Genomic DNA, 25,953 nt, shown 5'->3' with positions numbered 1-25,953 from the left:
TTTGATCAAAGACAAGTTTTCTGTTATATGAAGTGCACATCTGGAATGGATTTGTGATTTTCAATTAGCATCACAATTCAGACTTCTAGAAGCAAAGGAGTCTCATAAGAATTGTTAGGGTCTACCTCTTTCCTTCTTTCATGTGTGCTTCTGAAGTGTGGGCCTTTTTTTTTTTTTAGCATTTCTTCCCCAAACAGATTCTCCCATGGTGCTTGTTGTTTCTTTAGTCTGTTCTAGTTGTTTTTAAAAAAGGCAAATCTTAACCCCAAAACCAAAAAAAAAAAAAAATCCAATCATCATCCCTTTGTCACCGAATAACTCTAAAGAAACAACCTGCAGCAGAACAGAAACTGTTTTAGTTAAAGAAAATAAGCTTCTTTCAATTTAGTTATTCTGAAGACTATATTAAATAGCAGGCATTTTAAAAGTTACTGATAGTTTCCATATAAGGTATTTTATATACTTTCTTTCTAAACCTATTCTGGATAGAAAAACACATGTCTGGTTGAAATCTGCGCTCCAAGTTAACAACTGAAAGTCTGCTACTCAAAGTTAATAGTTTAATGTTCCTTTGGGACTGTGAGAAATAGTAGTGAAATGAAGTCCCCTTTCCACATATTCTGATATTATCTTTTACTCTTCCCTGTCATTCATTTGACCTTGGGGTCCAGCTCAGACTATTCTTTTCTTGTGAATACGTTCCTAGCTTTGAGCCAGGGTTCCTCCATTTCGCAGTAGGTGTCGTCTGCACAAATGCTTTGGGGATTGTTTTACCTAAACCCGGAGGTGTCTAAGAACGCTCCCTTTGTGTAGCAGGCCCCTTGTCTCTTAGAACACCATCAGCTCTAGGATTTGCTTGTTATTGGAACAATAAGGTTTTGAGCAGAGGATTGGGTCACTAAATATGAACAGGACTGCAGAAATGGATCCTGAGAAAAGGTACCGTTGAATATTTGTGCAACATGATGTCTGAGGGTGGGTGGGTTATTTTTCGTCTTTCAGATGTTTGGATGACAAGACTGTAGCATTCACAGCAACAGCCCTTCTCTCCACTCACCCAGTTTGAACGGCTCAGATTGCAACAATTGCTGTTTTCCCAGATCCCTTGGTTGTATTTTCATCTGCAAAACTAAACATATAATAAAGCACTGCTGTAAATAAACTCTCCCCAAGAGAGAAAAATATTTTCATACTCTATCTTTTCAAACTTTGGAATTCGAGTCAGTGCCGGTTCCTTTCTCACTCACCTTTATTTTGTCTCCTAGGCAAAAGGAGGACTGTCAGGTTTACATGATGGGGCTGAAGTTGTCCTTGGTCCTGACACTGCTCTGGAACTCTTGGGACCAGTTCCACCTGAACAACAATTTATAAACCAGAAGATGAGGCCTGGTTCTGGGATCTTATCAATCAGAGTCATCCCAGATGGCCCCACCCGAGTTCTCCAGGTGACAATCTACCTCAGGAAATAAGCCCAGAAATCATAGGATCTCCTTTTAAGACCAGTTTTAGTTTGTTCTTCTTTTCTTATGGATGCCTCAGTGCATTTTAAGTAACTGGATGTATTGGCAATAATTTTGACTTAACAGGGGAAGAATCTTAAATCATGTAAATTGAGCTTCTTGATACTCATCTTTGCTCCCTACTGATTCTGGAGCATGAACCAATGAAAGATAGTCCGCAGTGGTGTGATCACTTCCCAGTTCTGAAGATTGAAACTTCTGCCAAGTGAAATGGATTTGCTTTATTATTAAAATTCTACCTTCGGAAATATTTGGAGCACAGTGACTATAACAGAAGTCTTGAGCTAGTTGGGGTGTTGACTTACAGCTCAAACCATAATAGATTTGGTGTTTAAAGTAAGAGCGGGCTTCTTAGTAGTTTATTTGGTTTTAGATAACAGACTTCAGCCAAAGAAGAAGTGACCGTTTATCATATGAAGTGGATGAACTTCCTGTTAACGAACAAGAGCTGCGGAAGTTAAAGAATCCAGATACAGAGCAGGAGCTGGAAGTAAGATGATTATCTAAACCTTACAGCTTTCCATTTTGACCATCAATGTGTTTAGACAAGATTTTCCGCTGTGGTTTTATCACTCTTCAAAACTCTCTTGTTTTTTCTCACCCCCCTAATCTTTCATGCTTTTCGATGGATTCTCACGGGAGCCTATAACATGGAAGTAACAAAAGTTATCATTCTGTTGCCGTGCATTGTTAGATGGTCCCCTAAGGCTGTATTTTATAGGGCAGCATACCATGGTAAAATCAATCACTGGGAAGGATGGTCTAAAATATTTATCTGTTTTAAAATCCTCCATTTTGTGGTCTTTGTTTTCTTTTTTAGGTGCTAGTGAAGTTGGAAGGGGGGATTGGATTGTCATTAATTAACAAAACCCCAGAAGAACTAGTTTTTACAAGCCTCACAGGAATTAATGTTCACTATACACAGTTGGCAACTAGTCACATGCTGGAGCTCAGTATACAGGATGTACAGGTAACTGCATGGTGATTGTGCAAATGTATTTATATTCACTCCTGGCTCTCCTGGTGATGATGATGTAGATGATGGTGGAGTTTAAAACTCACCTCCTCCAAGAGGCGTTCCCAGACTGAGCTCCTCTTCTCCCTCTACTCCCTCTGCCATCCCCCCTTTACCTCTCCGCAGCTAAACCCTCATTTTCCCCTTTTCCCTCTGCTCCTCCACCTCTCCCTTCCCATCCCCACAGCACTGTACTCGTCCGCTCAACTGTATATATTTTCGTTACCCTATTTATTTTGTTAATGAATTGTACATCGCCTTGATTCTATTTAGTTGCCATTGTTTTTACGAGATGTTCTTCCCCTTGACTCTGTTTATTGCCATTGTTCTCGTCTGTCCGTCTCCCCCGATTAGACTGTAAGCCCATCAAACGGCAGGGACTGTCTCTATCTGTTGCCGACTTGTTCATCCCAAGCGCTTAGTACAGTGCTCTGCACATAGTAAGCGCTCAATAAATACTATTGAATGAATGAATGAATGAGTTTCCCATGGACTATCTGTAAAGGCGCAGTAGCCATAGAATTCTGTAGAAGGTTAACTACTAGACGGGAAAACAAAGAGAAGTTAGGGAATCTAATTTTCTATAAAGTTTTGAAGTGGACTAGATTCTCTCTAAAATCGTTTACGTGATTGGGGTGAGTTCTTCCCTGGGGGTAGGAGCGTAGACTATGAGGTTTCTTGCTCTTCTTTCCAGGCCTAGGAAGTTTCAGAAAACAATGATGCAGAAACATTGGATCCCCATCTTATATTCTCATTAGCCATGAATAGTGCATCTCTTTTAGAAGAGAATTTCCACTTTCAGTCACACCTTTCAGTCTACCTTGTCTGTGCCGAAAATGCTTTTCAAAATATTTTTACTTTTATCTAAATGCACCCAGTAGATGAAGGTACAGCCTTATCTCTTCCCTTTAATGTGAAGTCAGATCTAAGTTGAAATTTTGCACCTGTATAGTATCTTTGTCCTCTTTTTTTGACCTTAATGGCGCAGTCATTCGAAGCCATTTGCTATTCATTAGACTTTCCTTTAAAAAAAACTATTTACGCTAATTAGGATTGCTGATCACCAGCATCCTGTAGAAAGCATGTAAACACTGAGGAGTGGGGGAGTATCTTTTCTTTGGTATAAAGTATTTGTCAACGTTTTCTTGAGTTCACCTGTTCATTCAGTCATATTTAGTGAAAGCTTACTGTGTGCAGAGCCCTGTCGTAAGCACTTGGGAGAGTACAATATAACAATAAACAGACACATTACCTGCCCACAACCAGCTTACAATCTAGAGGAGGAGATAGACATTAATATGAACAAATTTCAAAGATGTACATAAGTGCTGTGGGGCTGGGAAGGGGGGATGAATAAATGGAGCAAGTCAGGGTGATACAGAAGGGAGTGGGAGAAGAGGAAAGGAGGGCTTAGTCAGGGAAAGCCTCTTGGAGGAGATGTGCCTTCAATAAGGCTTTTGAGAGATGGAAAGTAATTGTCTGTCGGATTTGAGGAGGAACCAGAGGCTGAGGCAGGATGTGGGAGAGGGGTCGGCGGCGAGATAGACAAGAAACAGGTATAGTGAGAAGGTTGGCATTAGAGGAATGAAGAGTGTGGGCTGGGTTGTAGAAGGAGAGTAGCGAGGTGAGGTAGGAGGGGACAAGGTGATCGAGTGCTTTAAAACCAATGGTGAGGAGGTTTTTTTTTAATGCAAAGGTGGATGGGTGTTTCTTGAGGAGTAGGGGAACATGCCTGAAAGTTTTCAAAGGAAAATGAACCTATGAGTGTTCGCCTCTGAACATATGAGTGTTTAGTTCATTGCAACTGTACTCAATAGTTGCTTTATAAATATCATTACTATTAATAATTTATAGTGTTTGTTAAGCGCTTAATCTGTGCCAAGCACTGTTCTAAGCACTGGGGTAGATACGCCACAGTCAGGTTGGACACAGTCCCTGCCCCACATGGGGCTCACAGTCTCAATCCCTATTTTATAGATGAGGTTTATTGAGGCACAGAGAAGCTAAGTGACTCTCCCAGGGTCATACAGCATACAAGTGGCCGTGCTGGAACTTGAACCCGTGACCTCAGACTCCCAAGCCTGTTCTCTTGCCATTAGGCCATGCTGCTTCTCTAATACTATTCTGTAATACTCTCTAATATTCTAATGCTAATATTCTAATATTCTCTAATACTTCTCTAATACTAGTAGTACCACAAGAGCTGGTCAAAAAGAAAGACCTCCCAACTTTTTTTATCCCATTAGTCATCAGGGTGACAAACATTTTTTCATGCACTTGAATCTCCTATCTTTATCCGTAAAGTTAACATTGCCGTCCAGTGGAATGAAGCACAGCGGTAATTGACTAGCAAGCAGAACCTGTGTTTGAGGGCGGCCGCTAAAGAAAACATGGATATTCTGGGAGCTGGTGCTGGATGAACTGGGTTGAATCAATCCTTCAGTGTTATTTATTGAGTGCTTACTTTGAGCAACACATTGTACTAAGCTTTTGGAAGTTTGCAGTGCAGTTGTTAGACATGATTTCTGTCTTCAAGTAGCTTAAAATCTGACATAGGAGCTTGCAGTCTAAAAACCCATATGTAAACTCGTGTGCAGAGAACGTACCTGCCAATTTGGTTGTTGTGCATTTTCCCAAGTCCTTCGGACCATGCTCTGCACATAGTAATCCCTCAATAAATATCAATGAATGAATGAATCTGTAGTACACTGCCCCTCAATAAATACCATTGAATGAATGTTTAGTACACTGCCATGCACTGTGTGCTTACTCAGTTATTTAGCTAAAGAGGATGATATTACAGTGGAAGGAATTGACTGGACAGAACTTTGCTCTCTGCTTGATGTGAGTGGTCTATTCACCCATTCAGCATCAATTCTGCCCAACTACTTTTGGACTTCCTTGTCCTGTCATTCTTCTGAAAACCCTTCAGTACGTATTTCCCCAATCCTCAAAAACCTCCAATGGTTGCCCATCCACCTCGGCATAAGACAGAAACTCCTTTCCGTTGGCTTTAAGGCATTCAGTCCGCTCTCTCCCTCCTGCCTGAACCTGCTGATCTCCTACTACAACCCAGCCTGTACTCAGCTCTGCTCCTCCAATACCCACCTACTCTATGTACCTCAATCTTGTCCATCCCCCCACTGACTCCTTGCCCATCTTCTGCCACGAGCCTGGGACTCCCGCCCCCTTCATATCTGACAGTCCAGTGCTTTCTCCACCTTGGAAACCTTCCTAAAATTGGATGTCCTTCGGAAGGCGTTCCCAGACTAAGCCCTTAATTACCCCTCTTCATTGTCCCCACTGCTTCGACTCTGAACTTAGTTAGTTATGTGCCCCTTAAGCTCTTTGGTATTCACCCCAGCCCCATAATACTCATGTAAGTATTCTTATACGCTACTGGTTCCCCTAGACTAATCTATTTGGTTATGAATCTGTGTCCCCCTATAGACTCTAAGCTCCCTGTGGATAGGGTTCATGTCTACCACCTCTGTTTTGCATTGTACGTTCCCAAGCGCTTAGGACCACGCTCTACACATAGTAAATGCTCAGTAAATACCCCGGATTGATAGACTTACTGATTGAGATATAAGTTCCTCCATATGATTTTTTTGTTAGCTGCAAAAAGTAGATGGAAAAATAAAGGTGAAAATCGGGAGGCATCATTTTCTGATTAACCCTCATGTCATAAAGGTCCAAGATGGAGAAACTGTAACATTCTGTCTGTAATTTTCCTCTCTCTCATGTCCTAGATTGATAATCAGCTCATTGGTACCACTCAGCCGTTTATGCTGTTTGTGACTCCTCCAAGCAATGAGAATGAAGTTGTCGAGACCGGTCCAGCGGTGCAGGTCAATGCGGTGAAGTTCCCCAGTAAGAGTGCTCTGACTAACATCTACAAGGTAAACCGGCTGAATGGGAAGAGCGATTATTAGGTTGGAAGGCTCTGTGGTATTCATTAAGCGCTTCCTGTGTATCAGGTACTGGTCTAAGTGCTAGGTAGATACTAGAAAATCATGTGTCACAATCCTGGTGCCTTAAAGCAAAGCCCTAGAAAGGGGGAAGAGAATGTTGTTTGGTTAATCCACCACAGCTTGCTATATTTTTCTGAGGAGGTTTGAAAGGTGCCCCTCACCTAACACTTTATATTCTCAAACCATCCAAATTTTTCTTTTTAGGGAATTAGCAAGGCCGCTAAGCATGAATGGCATCCTGTGCAGTAGCTGGATTGATTTTGGCTTTGATCATATTTCTCAGGCAGCTGAAGCTATAAGAAGCTGATGTATCGGAGAAGGAATCTCATCAAAAAGTATTCTAGGGGCTTCAGCCTTCACTTACTAACAGCAGGTCAACCTGGAGTTCATAACATTTGGTCTTCAGGATCATAGCCCTAACACTGCAATTTCTCTTTGTCCTGAAACCCATCCATCCTCTCTTTCAGCCATGCCTCGAGGCTGAGCTCCCATGCAGGATTTGAACCTATAAACTCAACCAGTCCCATCCTGACACTATTTGAAGTACATCTGAATGCAATAATGAGAAGTCCCATCTACTGTAGTGCCTCCGAAATCTTAGTATTATATTGGGTAATGAAATCCAGATGTCTCTGGGAACTAAACAATAGATTGGAGAATCATTTATTGAAAATTTGGTTAGTTTCTGTTAATTGTAATAAAGTAGAGAGGAGCCGGAAACATTTTGGCAACAGGAGTCCGATTATGAAATCATATGAGTAAGGAAACTGTCAAGTCACTGGAGATTTCTTAATGGCACAGATGGAGGTTCCTTCTGTTGTTCACACGGTAAATCACGATATGTTTATCTCTAGCATCTAATGATCACGGCTCGGAGATTCACGGTACAAATTGAGGAGAAACTGCTCCTAAAGCTGCTGAGTTTCTTCGGCTACGATCAGACAGAATCAGGTAATCGCCCAAGTTTCAAGTTGCGTGCTGTCATTTACCGAGAAGTGGTGGCCTTTCTGTCCCTCTCTGAAAATGGCAGCATCTGTTAATCAGGCAGCTCCCCCTCAATTAGAAAGCTGAGTTGGGTCAGTTGTCTTTTTTTCAAACTGTTGGTTTGCCGGGGTTCTCAGTGCTTCATTAGGAAATAGGAAGACCGACCCTTTGGTGATCAAAACTGCACAGTGGCGGGGCCAGTCCACTCTGGGAAGCAATTTAATATTCCTTCTTGGTTCCCATATCTTGATTCATCTGGGCCGGGATAACAGCAATGATGTTATTAATTTAGCAAACCACTTTGTTTTCTAACCTTTGTTTATTAAACAAACCCAAGGCCAGGAATGAAAGCCCTGTTCATTTGCTCCCTTGGGCAGTTCCTTTGGTTTAATTGAGAAAAATTTTGGCTGCCCTCAACCTCTTAACTTGTGACATCCATACCCTTGTGTTTTAATGTAATTAAAAAGGTTTCTAGTTACTTTGCTCTCTTCTGGCAAGGGGAGCGGGAGAAAAGCAAGCTATTGAAAAGCTTAATTTCTAGCAGGGGTAGAGATTGATTTGAGCATATGCTCATTCTTACTTAGGGGGTCCTTGTCTTATGTTTGGGGTTTTGGGGGGGTTTGTTTTTATTTTTTTCAGCCGGGGTGGGGGTCAGTTTGCAAAGGATCTTGCTGGAGCCTGTATAGTATCCAGAAAGAATTCTTTAATGCCCTGTTTTCTGAGGTTGAGATATTAAGTATTGCTTCAGCTAAAAGTGACCATGACTAGGTCTGTTGTAGGAAAAATTCTCCAAGACCAAAAAAGTAAATAAGAAAAAATAAGATTTTTCTCTGAAGATGAACTTTTTTGCTATTCTTTGTCCCAGCCTGTGAATTTGAGCAGCAAATGTAATTGGGTTCAGAAACAAAATCGCCGCCTGTTTATAGCAACATTTCCCTCTTTGGTTGGCGCTCCAGTGTTTATTTTTGTTGGTTCAGACAGTCGCTGGAGGCCCTGCCTGCAGGGTATCTGTTCCTTTTTGGCCCTTCCTGGGGAGTTTTACTTTCAATTTGACTGGATATGCTTTTCTATAAGTTGCTGTAAATAATCTTTTCCCCAGGCACAGTACACTTGATTTCATTTGCTTTTCACGTCTTGTCTTTGTGTACGCAGCCCCTTTCAGAGATTGATCTTTCCCACTTCCCACCAGCATCTTTTGAATAGTCCAGGCCCCAGAATCAACTGCATTAGTATTTCTTAATCCTCTTCTTTCCCAAAGTAGAGCTGGTAATAGCAGGAAGAGAGTCTTTTTGACAGAGTTGCACGATACCTGAACTGTGCCCCATGCCTGGATTATCTGGCAGACAAATGAAATCGAGCAAGAATGAACTGTATGAATGGTTACATTGATCAGGCAATTGAGTACATACATACCCCTGCATTCTGAGCAGATGTTACTGTTTTCTGTTTCCTTTGTGGCATAACAAAGAACAGTTGTGATTATCCCTTTTAAGTGAATACATGCCATTAGGGAACTTGTTATGGTCCATCCTATATTCTCCAGCCCCCCGTTTCTGGCCTCCTGCACAGTAGGTTTGGATTTGTTAACAGGCTCCTCCGTGTCTATCATGGAGTGTACTTCCTAGAAGAGAACTAGTTTGGGGACTTGCTAGTTGGGACTCAGAGTAGTGTTTTCAGATTTGTGTGTTGTCCTTGTGCCCAACTGAAGAACCTCTGGGAATCTTGTTCAGTGAGAAGGAATCGATTCATGCCAAGAACTGCCGAATAACCATGTTCACATGGCTTAATAATGTTGGTATTTGTTAAGCGCTTACTCTGTGCAGAGCACTGTTCTAAGCGCTGGGGTAGACACAGGGGAATCAGGTTGTCCCACGTGGGGCTCACAGTCTTAATCCCCATTTTACAGATGAGGGAACTGAGGCACAGAGAAGTTAAGTGACTTGCCCGGGGTCACCCAGCAGACAAGTGGCAGAGCTGGGATTCGAACCCATAACCTCTGACTCCAAAGCCCGTGCTCTTTCCACTGAGCCACGCTGCTTAGTAGATAGAGAACAGAGCTTGGCACATAGTAAGCACTTAAATACCATTATTATTGTTATCATTATAGAGCATGAGCCTGGGAGCCAGAAGGACCTGGCTTCTAATTCAGGCTCTGCCACATGTCTGCTCTGTGCCTTTGGGCAAGTTGCTTAACTTCCCTGTGCTTCAGTTACCTCATCTGTAAAATGGGGATAAGAATATTGGCCCAATATGGGACGGGGACTGTGTCCTATCTCATTAATGTGTATCATCCCCAATACTTAGAACAGTGCTTGGCACATAGTAAGTGCTTAACAAGTACTGTTGTCATTAGTTTAATTACTATTAATAATAATAATAATAATAAAGTGTTTTTGTTACTGTTCTATTTTTTCTTGCCCCAAATCTCTTTTTGCTAGGTGCATAAGTTTCCATTTGAGGAGATGATGCTGACCAGATTTATTTACCAACACTACCCTAGGAATTCACTTTTGCCAAGGGCTCCATGTTTTGGGCATCCCCGGGCTCTGGTTTAAGATTATATTTTTCTGATGATTTTTTGGTCTTGAATCCTTGTTTACAAGCTATACCTCAGTTAATTACTGACTCTGATTGTATCTGTGTTGGTTCCAGAGGTGGAAAGTTATGATGAAAACCTCCACGAAAAGACAGCTGAACAGAGCGGGACACCGAATCGATACTACTTTGAAAATCTTAAAATCAGCGTGCCCCAGATCAAACTGAGTGTGTTCACTTCCAACAAGCTTCCCTTAGATCTCAAGGTGAGGTGGAGTCTAATGTTGGGAATCGCTGGGGTCTTGTAATAGAGGAAAATGGCTCAGTTTTCAATTGTTCGTGCATCTTTTCAGCCAATACTTTACAGCCTCTTTCCCACACTGTGCATTAATCAAGTCATCCTGGGCCCTCAAGAAAATATTAAATGAGAATGTGGTAGGCACTGCACAGAAACATTCAAATGTCACTACGCCTGCCCAAGCCCATTATGTTACTTACTAGCTTTAACTCATCTTGCAACAGAGCAGACTTATAATAGTGATCCTTTTAATGATGGGAAAATCACTATTAATATCGTCTGCAGGTAGCTGCTTTCCATGTGTTGCTCTTTGGAATGGGTTCCCTGTGGCGAATGGGTTCACTTTCTCCTGTCTAGGTTCCATTCCTCTAGGAAATAATGTAAGCATTGACTGGAAGCCCTGAAAGTTGTGATTTCTTCTTAGATGTTAGATGTTTGTCACCTGTCATATCCTTATTTTACTTGATTACTGCATCAGCCTTCCCACAGACCTCCCCACCTTCAGCCCTTCCCCTCTGCAGCCCAGACTTCACTCTGCTGCCTGGATCATTTTTCTAAACCATCTTTTTTCGCATGTCTCCCCATTCCTCCAAAGGTGGCCCATTCTGTTCCGCAACAAGCAGAAACTTCTGACTGTCCGCTTTAGGGCAATCCGTCAGCTCTCTCCGCATTACTCATCTCATTCCTCTCCCACTGCAATCCAGGCTGCACGCTTCATTCCTCAAAAGACAGCCTAGCTATTCTGTCGTGTTCATTTTTCACCCATCGACGACCTCTTGTTCCCTCCCTCCCTCATGTGCGGAACTTCCTCCTTCACATCAGGCAAACCATGACTCTTCCCATCATTAAAGTCCTTCTAAAGTCACATCTCCTCCAGGAGGCCTTCCCTAATTAATCTCTTATTTCCCCACCCCATTTCCCCCCACTGCCACTTCAACACTTTAGTGACATCTGTTCATTAGAGTCCTCACCCCTTAAGCACTTGGGTATTAAGCTCATCCCCTCCATGCCACAGCCCTTATCTTTAAACTCTGTTGCTTATTCAATTTAGTGTCTTGTCTGCCCCAGTAGATGGTAAGCTCCTTGAGGGCAAGAATCATGTCTACTTCCTCCATTGTACTGTGCCAAACATTTAATAGAGCACTCTGCACAGAAGAAGCAGTCAGTAAATTTGATGTTACAGGGAATGTAGTTTACTAAGAAACACAGATTTTGTCTCTCCTTTAGGAGTCACTCAATGCATTATTGTTGAGTTGAAGCACATGTCTCTGTCCATTTCAAGAGTCAGTAGCAAGATGTGTGCTTTCGATTGGAAATTACTCTTTAAATCAAAAGTTTGGTCTTAAAATCCTGATTCATAAAAGGAAACTTTTCAAAGCACATTTCCAGGTAATTGGGAAACAATAAGCAATCATATAAAGTAGAGAGAACACAGAAATAGGATTCAGCATTCTAAGCAGGTTCTGCAAATCGGGATTTGAGAGTTGTGTTTCCCATGTATGAATGACACACCAGCTGTGAAGGCTGCACATTTTCTGAAATAATAGGATGATGACTTTTTCTTCTCTAAATATTTCTAATGAAATAATAGTTGTTAAGAAAAATTACCCATGTGTTTTTAGATGACTGTGTACTATCTAAAAAGTGTGTATTTGAAGATGGAACAGCTTAATCAGTGGTATTTATTGAGCACTTACTATGTGCAGAGCACCAAACTAAGCTCATGGCACAAGAAGCTAGACGTGGTAAATCTGAAGTAAATACAGGTTTCGCAACATTATAGAAGATTGAACAGCAGTACAACTTTATAGTTCTTCATCGTAGTTTAGAGCTTCACGCTCGGATTGTCCCTCAGCCTTCCAAAAGACACACGGGCCTCTTGATTGAGTTTATCAATGTATCTTTAGACAGTGTGCTGCATAGACAACTGACTTCTGTGATAGCATCCAGCCTTGAAGTGTTTATCGGGTTCCCTGGTGAGGCTGGTACATAACCTTTTTTTTTCACCCCTTTGGTCTAATCACTAATCTATAGCTCTAGGCTGATTCATCAAAGTGATTCATAATCACGTGCATGCTATCTCGCCTGTGTGCTTCTGGTGCTCCAGTGTTCATATATAACACCTCCTGAGTAGCTGCTTCTAGGGCTTTTGATGATGCTCTAGCTCTTTTGGTGTTGCAAGTTTCCCAAAATATCATAAACGCTTTTTGACATCAAAGTCTAGGTCCCTCGTTACATCATTTGGACATAGCGTAGAATAAATTGAACAGGATTAGACCTACAACACAACCCTGCTCTACTCCCTTGGTGATGGGGAATGGCTTAAGAAGAGGACATCTTTGAGATCTCAATGAGCATCTCAGGGCAGCCAAATTTATGTAATAAGCACCGCCTCTGAAAAGAAACCATGAAAGTCAGTTTTAAAATTAAGTATTGCCTTCTGCACAGTAACCTAACCTAATAATAATACCTTGGATTTTTATTGTGCCTTTTTTCCAAAAGGCTCAAAGGGCTCTTTTACTCATTTATTCCCAGATCGTTCTAGTCAAAAAGGGAAGCACTGAAATTATTTACACAATTATTGTACAAGTAGGGCGATTGACACACAATAAGATTAAGTGATTTATTAACATCCCCCCGAGACAGTGGCAGAAACTGGACATCACCTCGGAGTCTTCTCTGTGCTACCCATTAAATTGCAGGGCTTGCAAAGGTAAGGGAAAGGGCCAAAAGGGATCCGGCCCTTTAAAGAGTCTTGCAAGTTATTGAAAGTAGAATGTTTTTCAGCTCAAGGGACCTATCCCCATTCCCAATTTTGGGAAATTGCAAAAGTTATTCTTTAATTGAGCAAATCTAGTTTGGAAGAAAACCTGATTTTAAATAGTTGGAGAGAAGGAGGTCAAAGGGGGCAATTGAAAACAAAGACTCTATTTAAAAAGTTCAGAAGTGTCTTCTCAAAGGCTTGAAATAATTTGTTGGAAAATTTCAGACCCTTCACATTTTTTCCCTCTCCCTAAATAAAAAACAGATTTAAAAAAAAAAAGATCCAGTATTGTTAATTGTATTTCAGAGAGAAAGAGAAATATCCCAGCAGTTTTAAACATTGTCCCAAGAGGGAAATGGGCAAGTACCCCATTTCCCATAAACAGTCACTATGTACCATAAATAAATCTTTAAAGAATGAATTCCAGACCGCGCAGAATTAACCTAGAAAGGAAAGACTGGGCTATGGATTAGCCGGAGATCTTAGATCTTTCGGCACATGGACAGGTATTTCTCCTCCCGACCGTAAAGTTTCTATAAAGCTTCAGCATTAATTTCTAGGAAAGTGGGAGTAGACAGATTCTTATTTTTATTAGGAACCTGAATGGACAGACTGCTTTCTATGTCATCCAGCGTTTTATAGCAGGAAACCGCCTGCTACTTGTGTAAATAAGCAGCAAGTTTGTACACTACTGTATTCGATTAGTCATTTGATTACTACATACATAGGCCCCACTTAAATGCCTTCTCATTCAGCATCGCGCGGTGATGAGTGCTGACTGTGTAAGTCATTTGAGTGTCCTGCAGATGGCAGGACAATTCATCCCACAAACTAAGTTCTGGCACCTCTGTTCCGGACCTTATAGACGGTAGATGTGAAAAATATCATTTTAATTAAAGCGTCCAAGGGTTATTTTGATGCAACTGCTTTATAAGTTAGAACGTGAACGGTGAGTGTCACGTTGGCCCGAAGAACTTGACAGTCGAATTGAAATTCAGATAGGTTTGTGGCTTCATTTTCCTCTAGTGTGGGATGTACCCTTTTTCGAGCTTATGTTCTGTTTTTTCACCTCCCCTCCTCAAATCGGTGGTAGGGGAACTTCTGCAGAAGGTCTGGTGGAAAGAGGGTGAACTAGGACTCAAGTGGCCTATCCTTTAGAACCAGCATCGGGCACTACTGCTGACCTGTGGGGTGACCTTTACCAAGTGATTTCATCTCTCTCTACCTCAACTCTCCATCTGAAAATCGTTCCCCCTCCTACCTCACTGGATTATGGTGAAGGTCCTCGGGGAGTGAAGTCGTTCAGCTTCTTAGAAGAAAATCAAACCACCTTTTACTCTAAGGCGGCTTTATATTGCATCAGAAGAAGTTGCCCTCCTTCGTCCATTTGTAATTAATCGTTAGCACAGCTTTAAAATGAAGAGGTGGTTTCATAAGAGTTTAAAGACCATAATAAGAACTTGGCTATGTAGTCCTTAATTACCCAGGGACTTTGCTCATTTTCCCCCGAAACAGTCTATCTGCTCCTATCTAGTCATGACTGATTGCTGTCCATTCAATATGGTTCCTGTAAAAGAGGCTGCTCTCAGTATATCCAATAAGCCACTAGGGCAGGAAAGGGCAATTACTCCAGCCTGGGGTCCACGTATCCAGTTTGTAGAGTCTTTTGAGGGTCATATCCAAACTCCTCCAAATGAAAGGGAAGGGGCAAGGGAAGATCTTTAAGAGATGCAAGTGGCGTGGTCTCGTGGATAGAGCACTGGCCTGGGAGCAAAAAGGATTTAGGCTCTAATCCCGGCACTGCCACTTGTCTGCTGTGTGACCTTGTGCAAGTCACTTCTCTTCTCTGTTCTTCAGTCACCTCATTTGTAAAATGGAAATTAAGACTGTGAGAACACTATCCAACCTGACTAGGTTGTATATACCCCTGTGCTTAGTTGAGTGCCTGGAACATAGTAAGCCCATTGGAAATACCATAAAAAAGAAGAAGAAAGGAGGAACTAGGAAAGCCAGTGAGAGAAATCTTTTTTGCAGCATTTTCCTGTAGACTGCAGGGTCTCTCTTCACAAAGAATAGATCAGTCAGTTGATAGTACTTACTGAGCCCTTTATTATGTGCAGAGCACTGTACTAAGCGTTTCGTAGAGGACAGTACAACAGAATTTGTGGACGTGTCCCTTGTCCATAACGAGCTTAGAGTCTAGAGGGCTTTCTTGACCTCTTCCTCCTGGGGCTCCTTTGACCCTCCTGCCAAATACAACCCTGGCCACTCTCTTGTTGTAGATATAAAGGTCTAGTCAAAGATATCATCTTGTTCATATGGATGATGCAAGATAGAACAATAAGACTGTTCAATGGGTCGACTTGATGTAACTTTACTATCACAGATGAGAACACGGACCTGGGAGATCAGAAAGGGATGTTGTTTTAAGGACTGAATGCATTAAAGCTTTTGATAATCAGTGATCGTTCTTTGAGCTACATTTGGATAAAAGAGGAAAGCTGTTGAGGGAATTAGAAGACTCTTAGGGAGTACTCACTAAAAAGAATATATATGGCTGTTAGAATGGAGCTTCTCTCCCTTCACTGCACATAGTAATAAGTGCTCAGTAAATACCATTGTTCTCTCTTTGTAAATGGTTCATTTCTGTCTTTACATTCTGGGACAAACCTTTAAATGGCATGTGAGTATTTTAAGTGCCCATGATGTGATTGACATATATTCATAGAATGTCTAGAGTATAATCTATTCGTAGGGCCCTAATATCGGAGTTGGCTTGGCATTACCATTCAAGACACCAAAACAGCTAAATCCCAAATGTACCTGAAGATTTATTCTTTTTATATTAACAGAGCACATTGTCTACATCAAAGGCAGAATCAAGGCACTCTAGAAATCTTACTAAAGGTACAATAAGTCATTCCGATTTCTTGCTTTCCCAGGCTCTGAAAAGCACACTGGGTTTTCCATTGATCCGATTCGAGGATGCAGTGATTAACCTAGACCCATTCACCAGGGTCCACCCTTATGAGACCAAGGAATTTATCATTAATGATATCCTCAAACACTTTCAAGAGGTGAGTGCTTGGAAAGTATTATCCTGTCAATAAAAATGTAAGTGTACACTTGTGTTTTTGTGTTGTTTTGAGATTATGATCACAAAATCAATATCAAACTGGCTAATGGCTATTCCAGTCACTTCAAAGGGCAAAACAAAGGATCCTGTCCTTCTTATCCAACATATAGTTACGGATATATTTCTCTTCCTGTCTTCGAAGGATACCACCAGAGAAGGATACTGCCTCTGAAAAAATGAAAGCAACAAGTCTGAGATCCTATATGATCCTTTCTGACAAACCTGGGTGTTCCAATCAACTATTACTCAATCAAGTTGGGAACCATCGATTTCATGTCACATTCTAGATTCGAAACTGTGTTTCCTTTCCCAGGCCAAAATAGGAAACTGTATCCCTCTTCAGTGGTTAGATGAACAAACAGATTTCTAAATCATTAAAGTCATCAGACTTTCTGATCCTGCTTTTGGAGCATTTTTATTTTGGGATTTTTTTCCCTAGTTACTTTGTTTGTGCCAGAAAATCAGAGCTGTGGTGCAGTAATTTGGGACTTCAGAAGGGCTAAGGCTAAGAGAGGTGACTGCAGAGAAAATATAAGATTGCAGAGTGGAGGCTTTGTTTTATAAAGCAGCTAATCAATCAGTGGTATTTATTGAAGCCCTTACTGTTTGCAGAACACTATACTCCGCATGAGGGAGAGTACAATGTAAAGACATATTCCGTGCCTACAAGGAGCTTACAGTCTAGAGAGGGAGATATTAACATTTGGTGAAAAGACATCTGCTCCTTTCCTCCTTTTTTTTTAATATAATATTTGCTAAGCACTTAATATGTGCCAGGCACTGTACTAAGCACTGGGGTAGATACAAGTTAATCAGGTTGGACACAGGACCCACCTAGGGATCCCAGTCTTAATCCCCCTTTTACAGATGAGGTAACAGGCACAGAGAAAGTACGTGACTTGCCGTAGGTCACACAGCAGGCACGTCTTAGAGTCAGGATTACAACCCAGGTACTGACTCCCAGACCTATTCTCTATTCACTAGGCCTTGCTCCTTTCCACCCACTCTTTCACCTTTAACTCTTACCAGCCCCCTTCCAAACTATCACTACTGCTGTTCAGGAATAGCGATAACAGTGAGAATTAGCGTGGTGTGGTGGAAGGAGTACGGACCTGGGAATCAGGGGGTCATGAGTTCTAAACCTAGCTCTGCCACTTGTCTGCTGTGTGACCTCTGGCATATCACTTAACTTTTCTGTGCCTCAGTTACCTCATCTGTAAAATGGGGATTAAGCCTGGGAACTGCATGTGGGACAGGGACTGTGACCAATCTGATTGCCTTGCATCTACCCCAGTGCTTAGAACAGTGCTTGACATATAATAAGCGCTTAATAAATACCATTTAAAAAAAGGAGATGTTATAGGCAGCCCAGAAAAGGCATAATGGAATCGTTTTGATGTCTATCTCCCCCTGTCTAGACTGTAAGCCCACTGTAGGCGGGGATTGTCTCTACTGCTGTATTGTACTTTCCAAGCCCTTAGTACAGTGCTCTGCACATAGTAAGTGCTCAGTAAATATGATTGAATGAATTAATTGTGGAAGCCTTTGCAATGCAGTGTGTAGTGGTTTGTCTGAGCAGTGTTTATCAATCAGTTGTACTTATTGAGCGCTTTTGTGTGCAGAGCTGTGTACTAAGTGCTTGGGAGAGTACAATGTCACAGAGTTAGTAGGCACATTCCCTGCCCACAGTGAGCTTACAGTCTAGAAGGGGAGACAGATGTTAATAATAACTAAAATTATGGATATATTCATAAGTGCTCGGGGGGAGGGGTTGAAGGAAGGGTGAATAAAGGGAGCAAATCCAAATGCAAGGGCGACACAGAAGGGAGTGGGAGAAGAAAAAATGAGGGTTTAGTCAGGAAAGGCCTCTTGGAGGAGATGTGCCTTCAGTAAGGCTTTGAAGGTAGGGAGAGTAATTGTCGGTTATGAAGAGTGAGGGGATTCCAGGCCACAGGCAAGGCATGGGCAAGAGGTCAGTGGCGAGATAAATGAGATGGAGGTACAGCGAATAGGTTGACGTTAGAAGAATGCAGTGCACTGGCTAGGTTGTAGTAGGAGAGCAGTGAGGTAAGGTAGGATGGGGAAAGGTGATTAAGGGCTTTAAAGCTGACAGTAAGGACTTTCTGTTTGTTGCGTAGGTGATGGGCAACCACTGGAGGCTCTTGAGGTATGGGAAAACATGGACTGAACATTTATATAGAAAAATGATCCGGGCAGGAGATTAAATTATTGACTTGAAATAATACTCATCTTAATGAGTCAAAACAACTGCTGATCATATTTCCTCCCCCTTCTATTTAAAAGGAACTCCTGAGTCAGGCGGCCAGGATCCTCGGTTCAGTGGATTTCCTTGGCAATCCTATGGGGCTTCTGAATGACGTTTCAGAAGGTGTTACCGGACTGATAAAATATGGAAATGTTGGAGGCCTTATCCGTAATGTTACACATGGAGTATCAAATTCAGCTGCGAAGGTAAGCCATTATGCTTTGGAGGGTTTAAGCTGAATGACTCGCATGATATGAGTTATTGTGAATATGTGAAATCTGTTACTTCATTTCAGCATTCCTTTCCCCCGTTGAATGTGGGGCCGGTAGTCAAGAAACAGCTACTACGGAATAGGGGAGACCTTGTGAAATGGGTCTCCAAATGGATTATGGAATTTTATGATCAGGCTCTTCATACTTGCTTTCTCTTAGCAAAGCTGCCTTGCAAAAGTTTTTGCCAACTCAGCAGGGACGAGTACAAAATCTAAAATGAGTTTAGGCCATTCACAAAACTGGGTTCTAAATCAGTCACGGGTTAACCAAGTCCCTTTCTATAGTGAGCTGTTATATAGCTGGGTCCCAGAGGCCTTCTCTACTGTTTACCTAACTGTTCTCAGAGTAATTAGTCTTTGGCCCAGGCCAATTTATTTTAGACCTTGGGCCTATGGGCCATTGTTAATTTTCCAGGCTCCATCTGCCATGTCCAGTTTTTTCGATCTTGGGTTTCATAAGCGAGCTCTGTCTCCATCCTTGGAACAGAAATGTGAGATGAAGACAGGGAACTGTCTGAATCATCAATTAGAAAGCTTTGGATCCAGCCTAACAGTATAAATCAGTGCATAAAACTGTGCCTAGAATCACTTTTCACACTGTCCCTTAGACTTGAAGCAGACTTGAATGTTGGCAGTGTATACAGAATGATTAGCATCACCACCCATGACTGCAGATTTCTCAACTTTTCCCTTCAGACTTCCCCTTTCAGACGGTGAACTTTGGCAGAGTCAACCTCCCTTGTGAAGATAGTTCAGATTTCCCAATTTTATAAAATTTCATTTTCAGTTCATACCAACATAGGAGTTTTCATGATGTTACCAGTTCTTTTATCACCCAAGTCTCCTGTTTCTAATTCATTGGTGCTAGTAGTTTACATTCAGTACACAGAAAGCCCTTCAAAACTTTTGCACCTGAATCAGGAAAATTGGACGATATAAGTTTTCCTTATTTTAAATTGGTGTGAAGAAATAACTCATGTCATAATGGCTCCATCATCCACTATCTATTGGAAATGGTGAATTGCTGTTATTAATAATAACAATAATAGTAATAAAAAATTAATAGCACTTGTTAGTGAATCATATTTTAAATGGTATTTGTTAAACACTATTTGCCAGGAACTGTACTTAGTGCTGGGATAGATACAGTTCATGTCCCACACAGGGCTCACGGTCTTAATCCCATTTTATACATGAGGCACAAGGAAAGTAAGTGACTTGACCAAGGTCAACCAGCAGGCAGTTGGCAGATCTGAGTTTTGAATCCAGGTCCTCTGATTCCCAGACCCATACTCTTTCCACTTGAGTATGCCTCTTGTCATGACTGAGTCCCTGACATGTTGGGCTGAGCAAATGAAAAAAGTAATACTGATCAGTAACTTAGTCTCCACTAGAACTGCCTCCCCAATCTGTTTCTCATATGAAGTATGTTGCAAGGCGCTAAGAATGTATTTAAGATAAAGCTTTGTGTCACTGTTATGGGGTTGGAATGAAACAAGCAGAGAAAAGCATTTTAGTTCAGTTTAGGGAAGTCTGTGACGGCAAGCTGATTGAGATTATATATTTAACTTGCGGATTGGATTGGATTTTATTGAAATTATATTGTTTAGCTTTTCTGTGGTGGTTTAGAGTTTCAAAGTGCCATATCATTCAGCTCCTGAACTTTCCAAAAGGTGGCCAAGATTTCAGAATTGAAGGTCCTTTCTTGGAATTTGCTTCCTTATGTGGTTGACCAGAGTTTGAGTGTAGTGGTCTCTAAGATACACAACAAATCATGTTTCTGTGTTTAGTTTGTGGTTGAAGTCCTTTTTATTTGATCATCTTTTGTTTGATAAGCTAATCAAGATTTTGTTATATACAAAAACGTAGGATAATTGTTTTTGGGTTTTGGGGTTTTTTTTTTTACTAAACGCCCTAATGTGTTGTAAAAATCAGAAGGAAATCCTCAAAATAAACTGGAAAAATCACTCAAGTTAATATGCGCAAGGAATGGGATTGGTTGACTAAATGCATAATTCTTGTAATCTACAGTCATGCATGCCCGTGCTGCCCCAAGTAGACTGAATTTCCTTGTTGCTTTTGGTGCTGGTCAGACATTTACTGGAGTTGTTCTTTGGTTTGCTTTCATAGGTTCCCCCGGGGAGGGGGGACATTTTAGGAAGGCAAGCAACCACACCAAGCAAAGGGTAGCCTTAGGCAGTATCCCTCGAAGGAGGGTTGGTGCTTCATGATTAAAGAAAAGCATCTCAGGGTCCCGGATCTTGGAATCAACTTCTGTCAGCCTCAGTTTACCCATCAAATGAGGAGATGTGCACTAAATTGGAAGCGGATAAATGCTTAATTTACGTGTTTGTCTTGACACCCATATTTGATCGGAGGCAAGAGCGAAAACAGCATCAGACCCTGCACACATTAGACAGCACAATAATAATCATGATATTCGTTAAGTGCTTACTATGTGCCAGGCACCTCACTAAGCACTAGACCACAGGCGTTGTTTTTGTGCACACAGTGCGGCTGGGCTTTAGATTCTACATTAAGCTTTTCACTCACACAAACGCTCCTAGGCGAGCTTCATTATCAGTTTTCCCCAAATACGAAGGACAAGTTTATATATGTGATCATTAGCACTTCCATTGGCAGGTTGCTATCTAATATGTGCTCAAAAAATACATTTCTCTAGAGTGTAAGCTTCTTAGGGTCAGGGAACATGTCCATTAACTCTATTGAATCGTACTCTCCCAAGTGCTGAGTACAGTGAAAAACGTTCAGTAAATAAATAATAATGTTGGTATTTGTTAAGCACTTACTGTGTGCCGAGCACTGTTCTAAGCGCTGGGGTAGATACAGGGGAATCAAGTTGTCCCATGTGAGGCTCACAGTTAATCCCCATTTTACAGATGAGGTAACTGAGGCATGGAGAAGTTAAGTGATTTGCCCACAGTCACACAGCTGACAAGTGGCAGAGCCGGGATTCGTACTCATGACCTCTGACTCCCAAGCCCGTGCTCTTTCCACTGAGCCACGCTGCTTCTCTGCAAATGGCATTGATTGATTAATGGATTGATCAACTGTGAATTGAGAGTTGCTGGCAATGGAGCCCAATGTCCGGCACTGCGAAGAGGAAGGTGACAAATAAGCAGCCGAAAGTTCATTACAGGGCATAAATGTCCACATCTCCTAATGCAGCAAGTATACTTGGGCCTTGATCATATTCCGGAAACGTGTACTTTTCTACAGGCTACATTTACCATTGTGGCCTCCCAAATTGCAAATCAACACTACCCTACTCCAATCCTGTTAGGATGGTTTGGTGTTAGAAGATCCATTCACAGCGAATATTTATAAAGCATATAATCAATGGTATTTACCAAGTGCTTACGATGCGCAGCGTACTGCACTAAGCACTGGAGAGAGTACAGTGCAACAGAATTAGCAGACACGTTCCCTTCCCAAAAAGGGTCTCACAGTCTAGAGGGAGCTCACATAACATCAGTCTACTTTGATTTGATGGAACTTGTGAACTTTTTAGCTGTGCACATTAAGCCATCTGGCCCCTATAGAATTGATAAACTTCCTCATTGTCTTTCAGGTGCTTGGAAGGGTGATTGGCAGGATCGTATTCAATTTCCCTTCACTCTCTAAAGAATCAGTCCATCAAGCAATAGTATTTATTGAGCGTTTACCATGTGCAGAGGACTGTACTAAGCCCTTGAGGGGGTACAATACTACAGAGTTCATAGATATGTTCCCTGCTCACAGGGAGCTTATCGTCTAGGGGGGAATAGACATTAAGATAAATTACGAATATGAACATGTTTTCGTAGGCCTGAGGGTAGGGTGAATATCAAGGGCTTAAAGGGTGCAGATCCGAGTGCATAGGTGACACAGAAGAGAGAGGGAGTTGGAGAAATTAACGTTTAATTGGGGTAGGCCTCTTGGAGGAGTTGTCCCGTCATATATGAAGAAGGAATCAGGTCCAGACTAGAGGAAGGACACGGATAATGGGTTAGTTGTGAGATAGACAAGATTGAGGTCCACTGAGTGAAAGTTGACAGCAGAGCAAGGAAACATGCAGGCTGGGTCGTCGTAGGAAATCAGCTAGGTAAGTTAGGAGAGTGTGAGCTGATTGAAAGCCTTAAAGATGATAATAATAATAATGGTATTTGTTAAATGCTTACTATGTGCCAGTTGCTGGGGTAGATACAAGATAATCAGGTTGTCCCACATGGGGCTTACAGCCTTAATCCGCATTTTATAGATGAGGTAACTGAGGCACAGAGAAGTTAAGTGACTTGCCCAAAGTCACAGCAAACAGGTGGCAGAACCAGGATTAGAACCCTCAACCTCTGACTCCCAAGCCCGTGCTCTTTCTATTAAGCTTTGCTGCTTCTCTAAATAAGGAGTTTTCGTTTGATGCATCTCCTCCAAGAGGCCTTCCCTCACTAAGCCCTTCATTTTCCCTACTCCCGCTCCCTTCAATATCACCCTTCCACTGTTTGTTTTTAATGGTATTTGTTAAGCATTGACTATGTGCTAGGCACTGTACTAAGTGCTGGAGTAGATAAAATCTAGTCAGGTTGGACACTACCCCATCCCTGTCCCGCATGGGCCTCACAATCCCCATTTTGCAGTTGCAGTTACTGAGGCACAGAAAAGCCCAAGAGCACCCAGCAGACAAGTGATGCAGTTAGGATTAGAACCCAGATAGTCTGTCATCGAAGTCTGTGTTCCATCCACTAGGCAACACTGCTTCTTTTTTACCCCACCCTCAGCCCCGAGCACTTATGTACGTATTTATTGAGCACTTACTGTGTGCAGAGCACTGAAAGGTACAATATTACAGAGTGGTGGACAGGGAGTACGTCAACCATCTCTGTTATATTGTACCTTCCAGTGCTTTGCTCACAGTAAATGCTCAATAAATTTGATTGATTGATTGACCTGCAGCTAGAGGGGCAGAAAAGAAGAGTGATATCTCTTCAGGTAACTTCACACGAACTTGCCCCAATTCTACATCTTTTGTGGTATTTAATAATCGTAGTTTTTGTTAAGCACTATGTGCTAGACACTGTTTTAGGAGCTGGGATGGGTGTAAGCAAATCAGGTTGGGCACAGTCCTTGTGCTACATGGGGCTCACAGTCTTAATCTCCATTTTACAGATGAGGTAACTGAGGCACAGAGAAGTTAAGCGACTTGCCCAAGGTCACACAGCAGAAACGTGGTGGAGCCAGGATTAAAACCCAGATCCTTCTGATTCCCAGCCCTCTGCTCTATCTACTAGGCCACTCTGCTTCTCTAATATTCTTTTTGGGTTAATTTATTTTGGAAATGTTGCCAGGAAAATGGGTTATATCTTCCATGGCATGGTTTTAATAGGGTACTTAGTAACTGCTGATAAAGGAACAGTTATTGGAATGAATGTTCTTGTACACCTGGGGAAGATTGGGACTAAAGAGGTGTTGTAATCACCCACAAATTGCCTCTGTTCTAGTTTCTGACACCATTGTCCTAAGAAACTGAACTTTCACGTCCATCAAAATGTGGGGGGAACTGGGCTCCATGTTATTAAGTTCATTTATAGTCTGCAAAACTGACCGGGCCCTGGAAGGAAACTTTGACTGACAACTGCATCAGCCTCCTCGCTAACTACCCTGCCTCTTGTCTCTTCCCACTCCAGTCCTTCACTCTGCCGCCTGGATTATTTTTCTAAAAAAAAAACCATTCGGTCCACATCTCCCCACTCCTCAAGAACCTCCAGTGATTGCCCATCCACCTCAGCATCCATCAGGGTACAAACAGTGGGTACAGATCCAAGTGCAAGGGCGACGCAGAAGGGAGAGGGAGTAGGGGAAACGAGGCCTGAGCCGGGGAAGGGCTCTCGAGGAGATGTGCACGTCTTGGGAGAGTCAGTTTCCTAGAGCTTTGATCGAAATTTGGTGTATGATGATCATCCATTTTTCACTAGGAAATGACCCTTGGTTACTGAATGCTTTTGAGTTCCCTTCCCTTAGCTGTGAAAATCAGATTTTCTCATCTTAATAGAGGTCCCTATTTCCGTCCATACTTGCACCCTCCGCAAGATCTTCAAAAACATTTCTTTTTAATGTTTCCCAACTTTCTGGTACATCAGTTCACTAAGTCCTCGTTTCCCCTACCCACCATCCCCTCAGCGTGTTGCCTGCACACTTGGCCATATACCCCTGTGGACCTCGGTACTCACTCCGGCCCTACAGCACTTTTGTACGTATCCTTATATTCTATTTTTCCAGCTTGGCTTGGTGGAAAGAGCCTGGGCTTGGGAGTCAGAGGTTGTGGGTTCTAATCCCGGCAGCACCACTTGTCTGCTGTGTGACCTGGGTAAAGTCCCTTAATTTCTCTGTGCCTCAGTGACCTCATCTGTCAAATGGGGATGAAGACTGTGAGCCCATGTGGGACAACCTGATTACCTTGTATCTATCCCAGTGCTTAGAACAATGTTTGGCACATAGTAATCGCTTAACAAATACCAACATTATTATTATTATTATTGTCCGTCTTCCCTTGTAGACTGAAAGCCCCTGTGGGCAGGGAACGAGAAATCATGGCTAACAATTCTACTGATTCATACTTTCCCAAGCACTTTTTACAGTGATCTTCTATAGATTTTTAATATATTCAGTTGATCTTGATTCACTGAAAGACAGTGCTCTATTCATTCATTCATTCATTCATTCATTGAATCATATTTATTGAGTGCTTACTGTGTGCAGAGCACTGTACTAAGTGCTTGGAAAGTGCAGTACAACAATAGACACAATTCCTGACCACAACAGTTAACAGTCTGGAGGCGGGAGACAGACATCAGTACAAGTAAACATGCATCAATATAAATAAATAGAATAATAGATATATACATATAAATAAGTACTGTGGGGCAGGGAGGGGGGAAGAGCAAAGGGAGTGAGCCAGGGTGACGCAGAAGGGAGGGGAGGAAAACTGGGGCTTAGTCAAGAAAGGCCTCTTGGAGGAGGTGTGCCTTCAGTAGGGCTTTGCTCATATATTCATCTACAGAAATCTCTCCTCTCTCATCCTACTCTTCCCCCAAACCTCTCCAGTTACCAATTATGGTCTTTGTCCCTTTTCCCCATTTCAGCGTATCACTCCTCTGTGTTTAGAGAAACCCCACCTGGTTTCCAAATGTATTTCA

At 42.0% G+C, this 25,953-nt stretch overlaps 1 protein-coding gene across 2 annotated transcripts in view; it reads left to right on the top strand.

Annotated features, from left to right (window-relative positions):
* Positions 1–25,953, top strand: part of VPS13D (vacuolar protein sorting 13 homolog D) — a 313,068-nt gene that overhangs the window by 154,620 nt on the left and 132,495 nt on the right. For both annotated transcript variants that reach the window (XM_029065681.2, XM_029065680.2), the window contains 8 exons: positions 1,266–1,445; positions 1,894–2,010; positions 2,341–2,490; positions 6,288–6,437; positions 7,364–7,460; positions 10,146–10,294; positions 16,033–16,167; positions 18,531–18,698. In XM_029065681.2, coding sequence (XP_028921514.1) covers positions 1,266–1,445; positions 1,894–2,010; positions 2,341–2,490; positions 6,288–6,437; positions 7,364–7,460; positions 10,146–10,294; positions 16,033–16,167; positions 18,531–18,698 — 1,146 coding nt within the window. The remainder of the gene's footprint in view (positions 1–1,265; positions 1,446–1,893; positions 2,011–2,340; positions 2,491–6,287; positions 6,438–7,363; positions 7,461–10,145; positions 10,295–16,032; positions 16,168–18,530; positions 18,699–25,953) is intronic.

This window comes from Ornithorhynchus anatinus, chromosome 5 (genome assembly GCF_004115215.2).
Source record: "Ornithorhynchus anatinus isolate Pmale09 chromosome 5, mOrnAna1.pri.v4, whole genome shotgun sequence".
Taxonomy (NCBI): domain Eukaryota; kingdom Metazoa; phylum Chordata; class Mammalia; order Monotremata; family Ornithorhynchidae; genus Ornithorhynchus; species Ornithorhynchus anatinus.
Note: the sequence above shows the minus strand (reverse complement) of the source record. Positions and strands in the feature narration are given on the sequence as shown.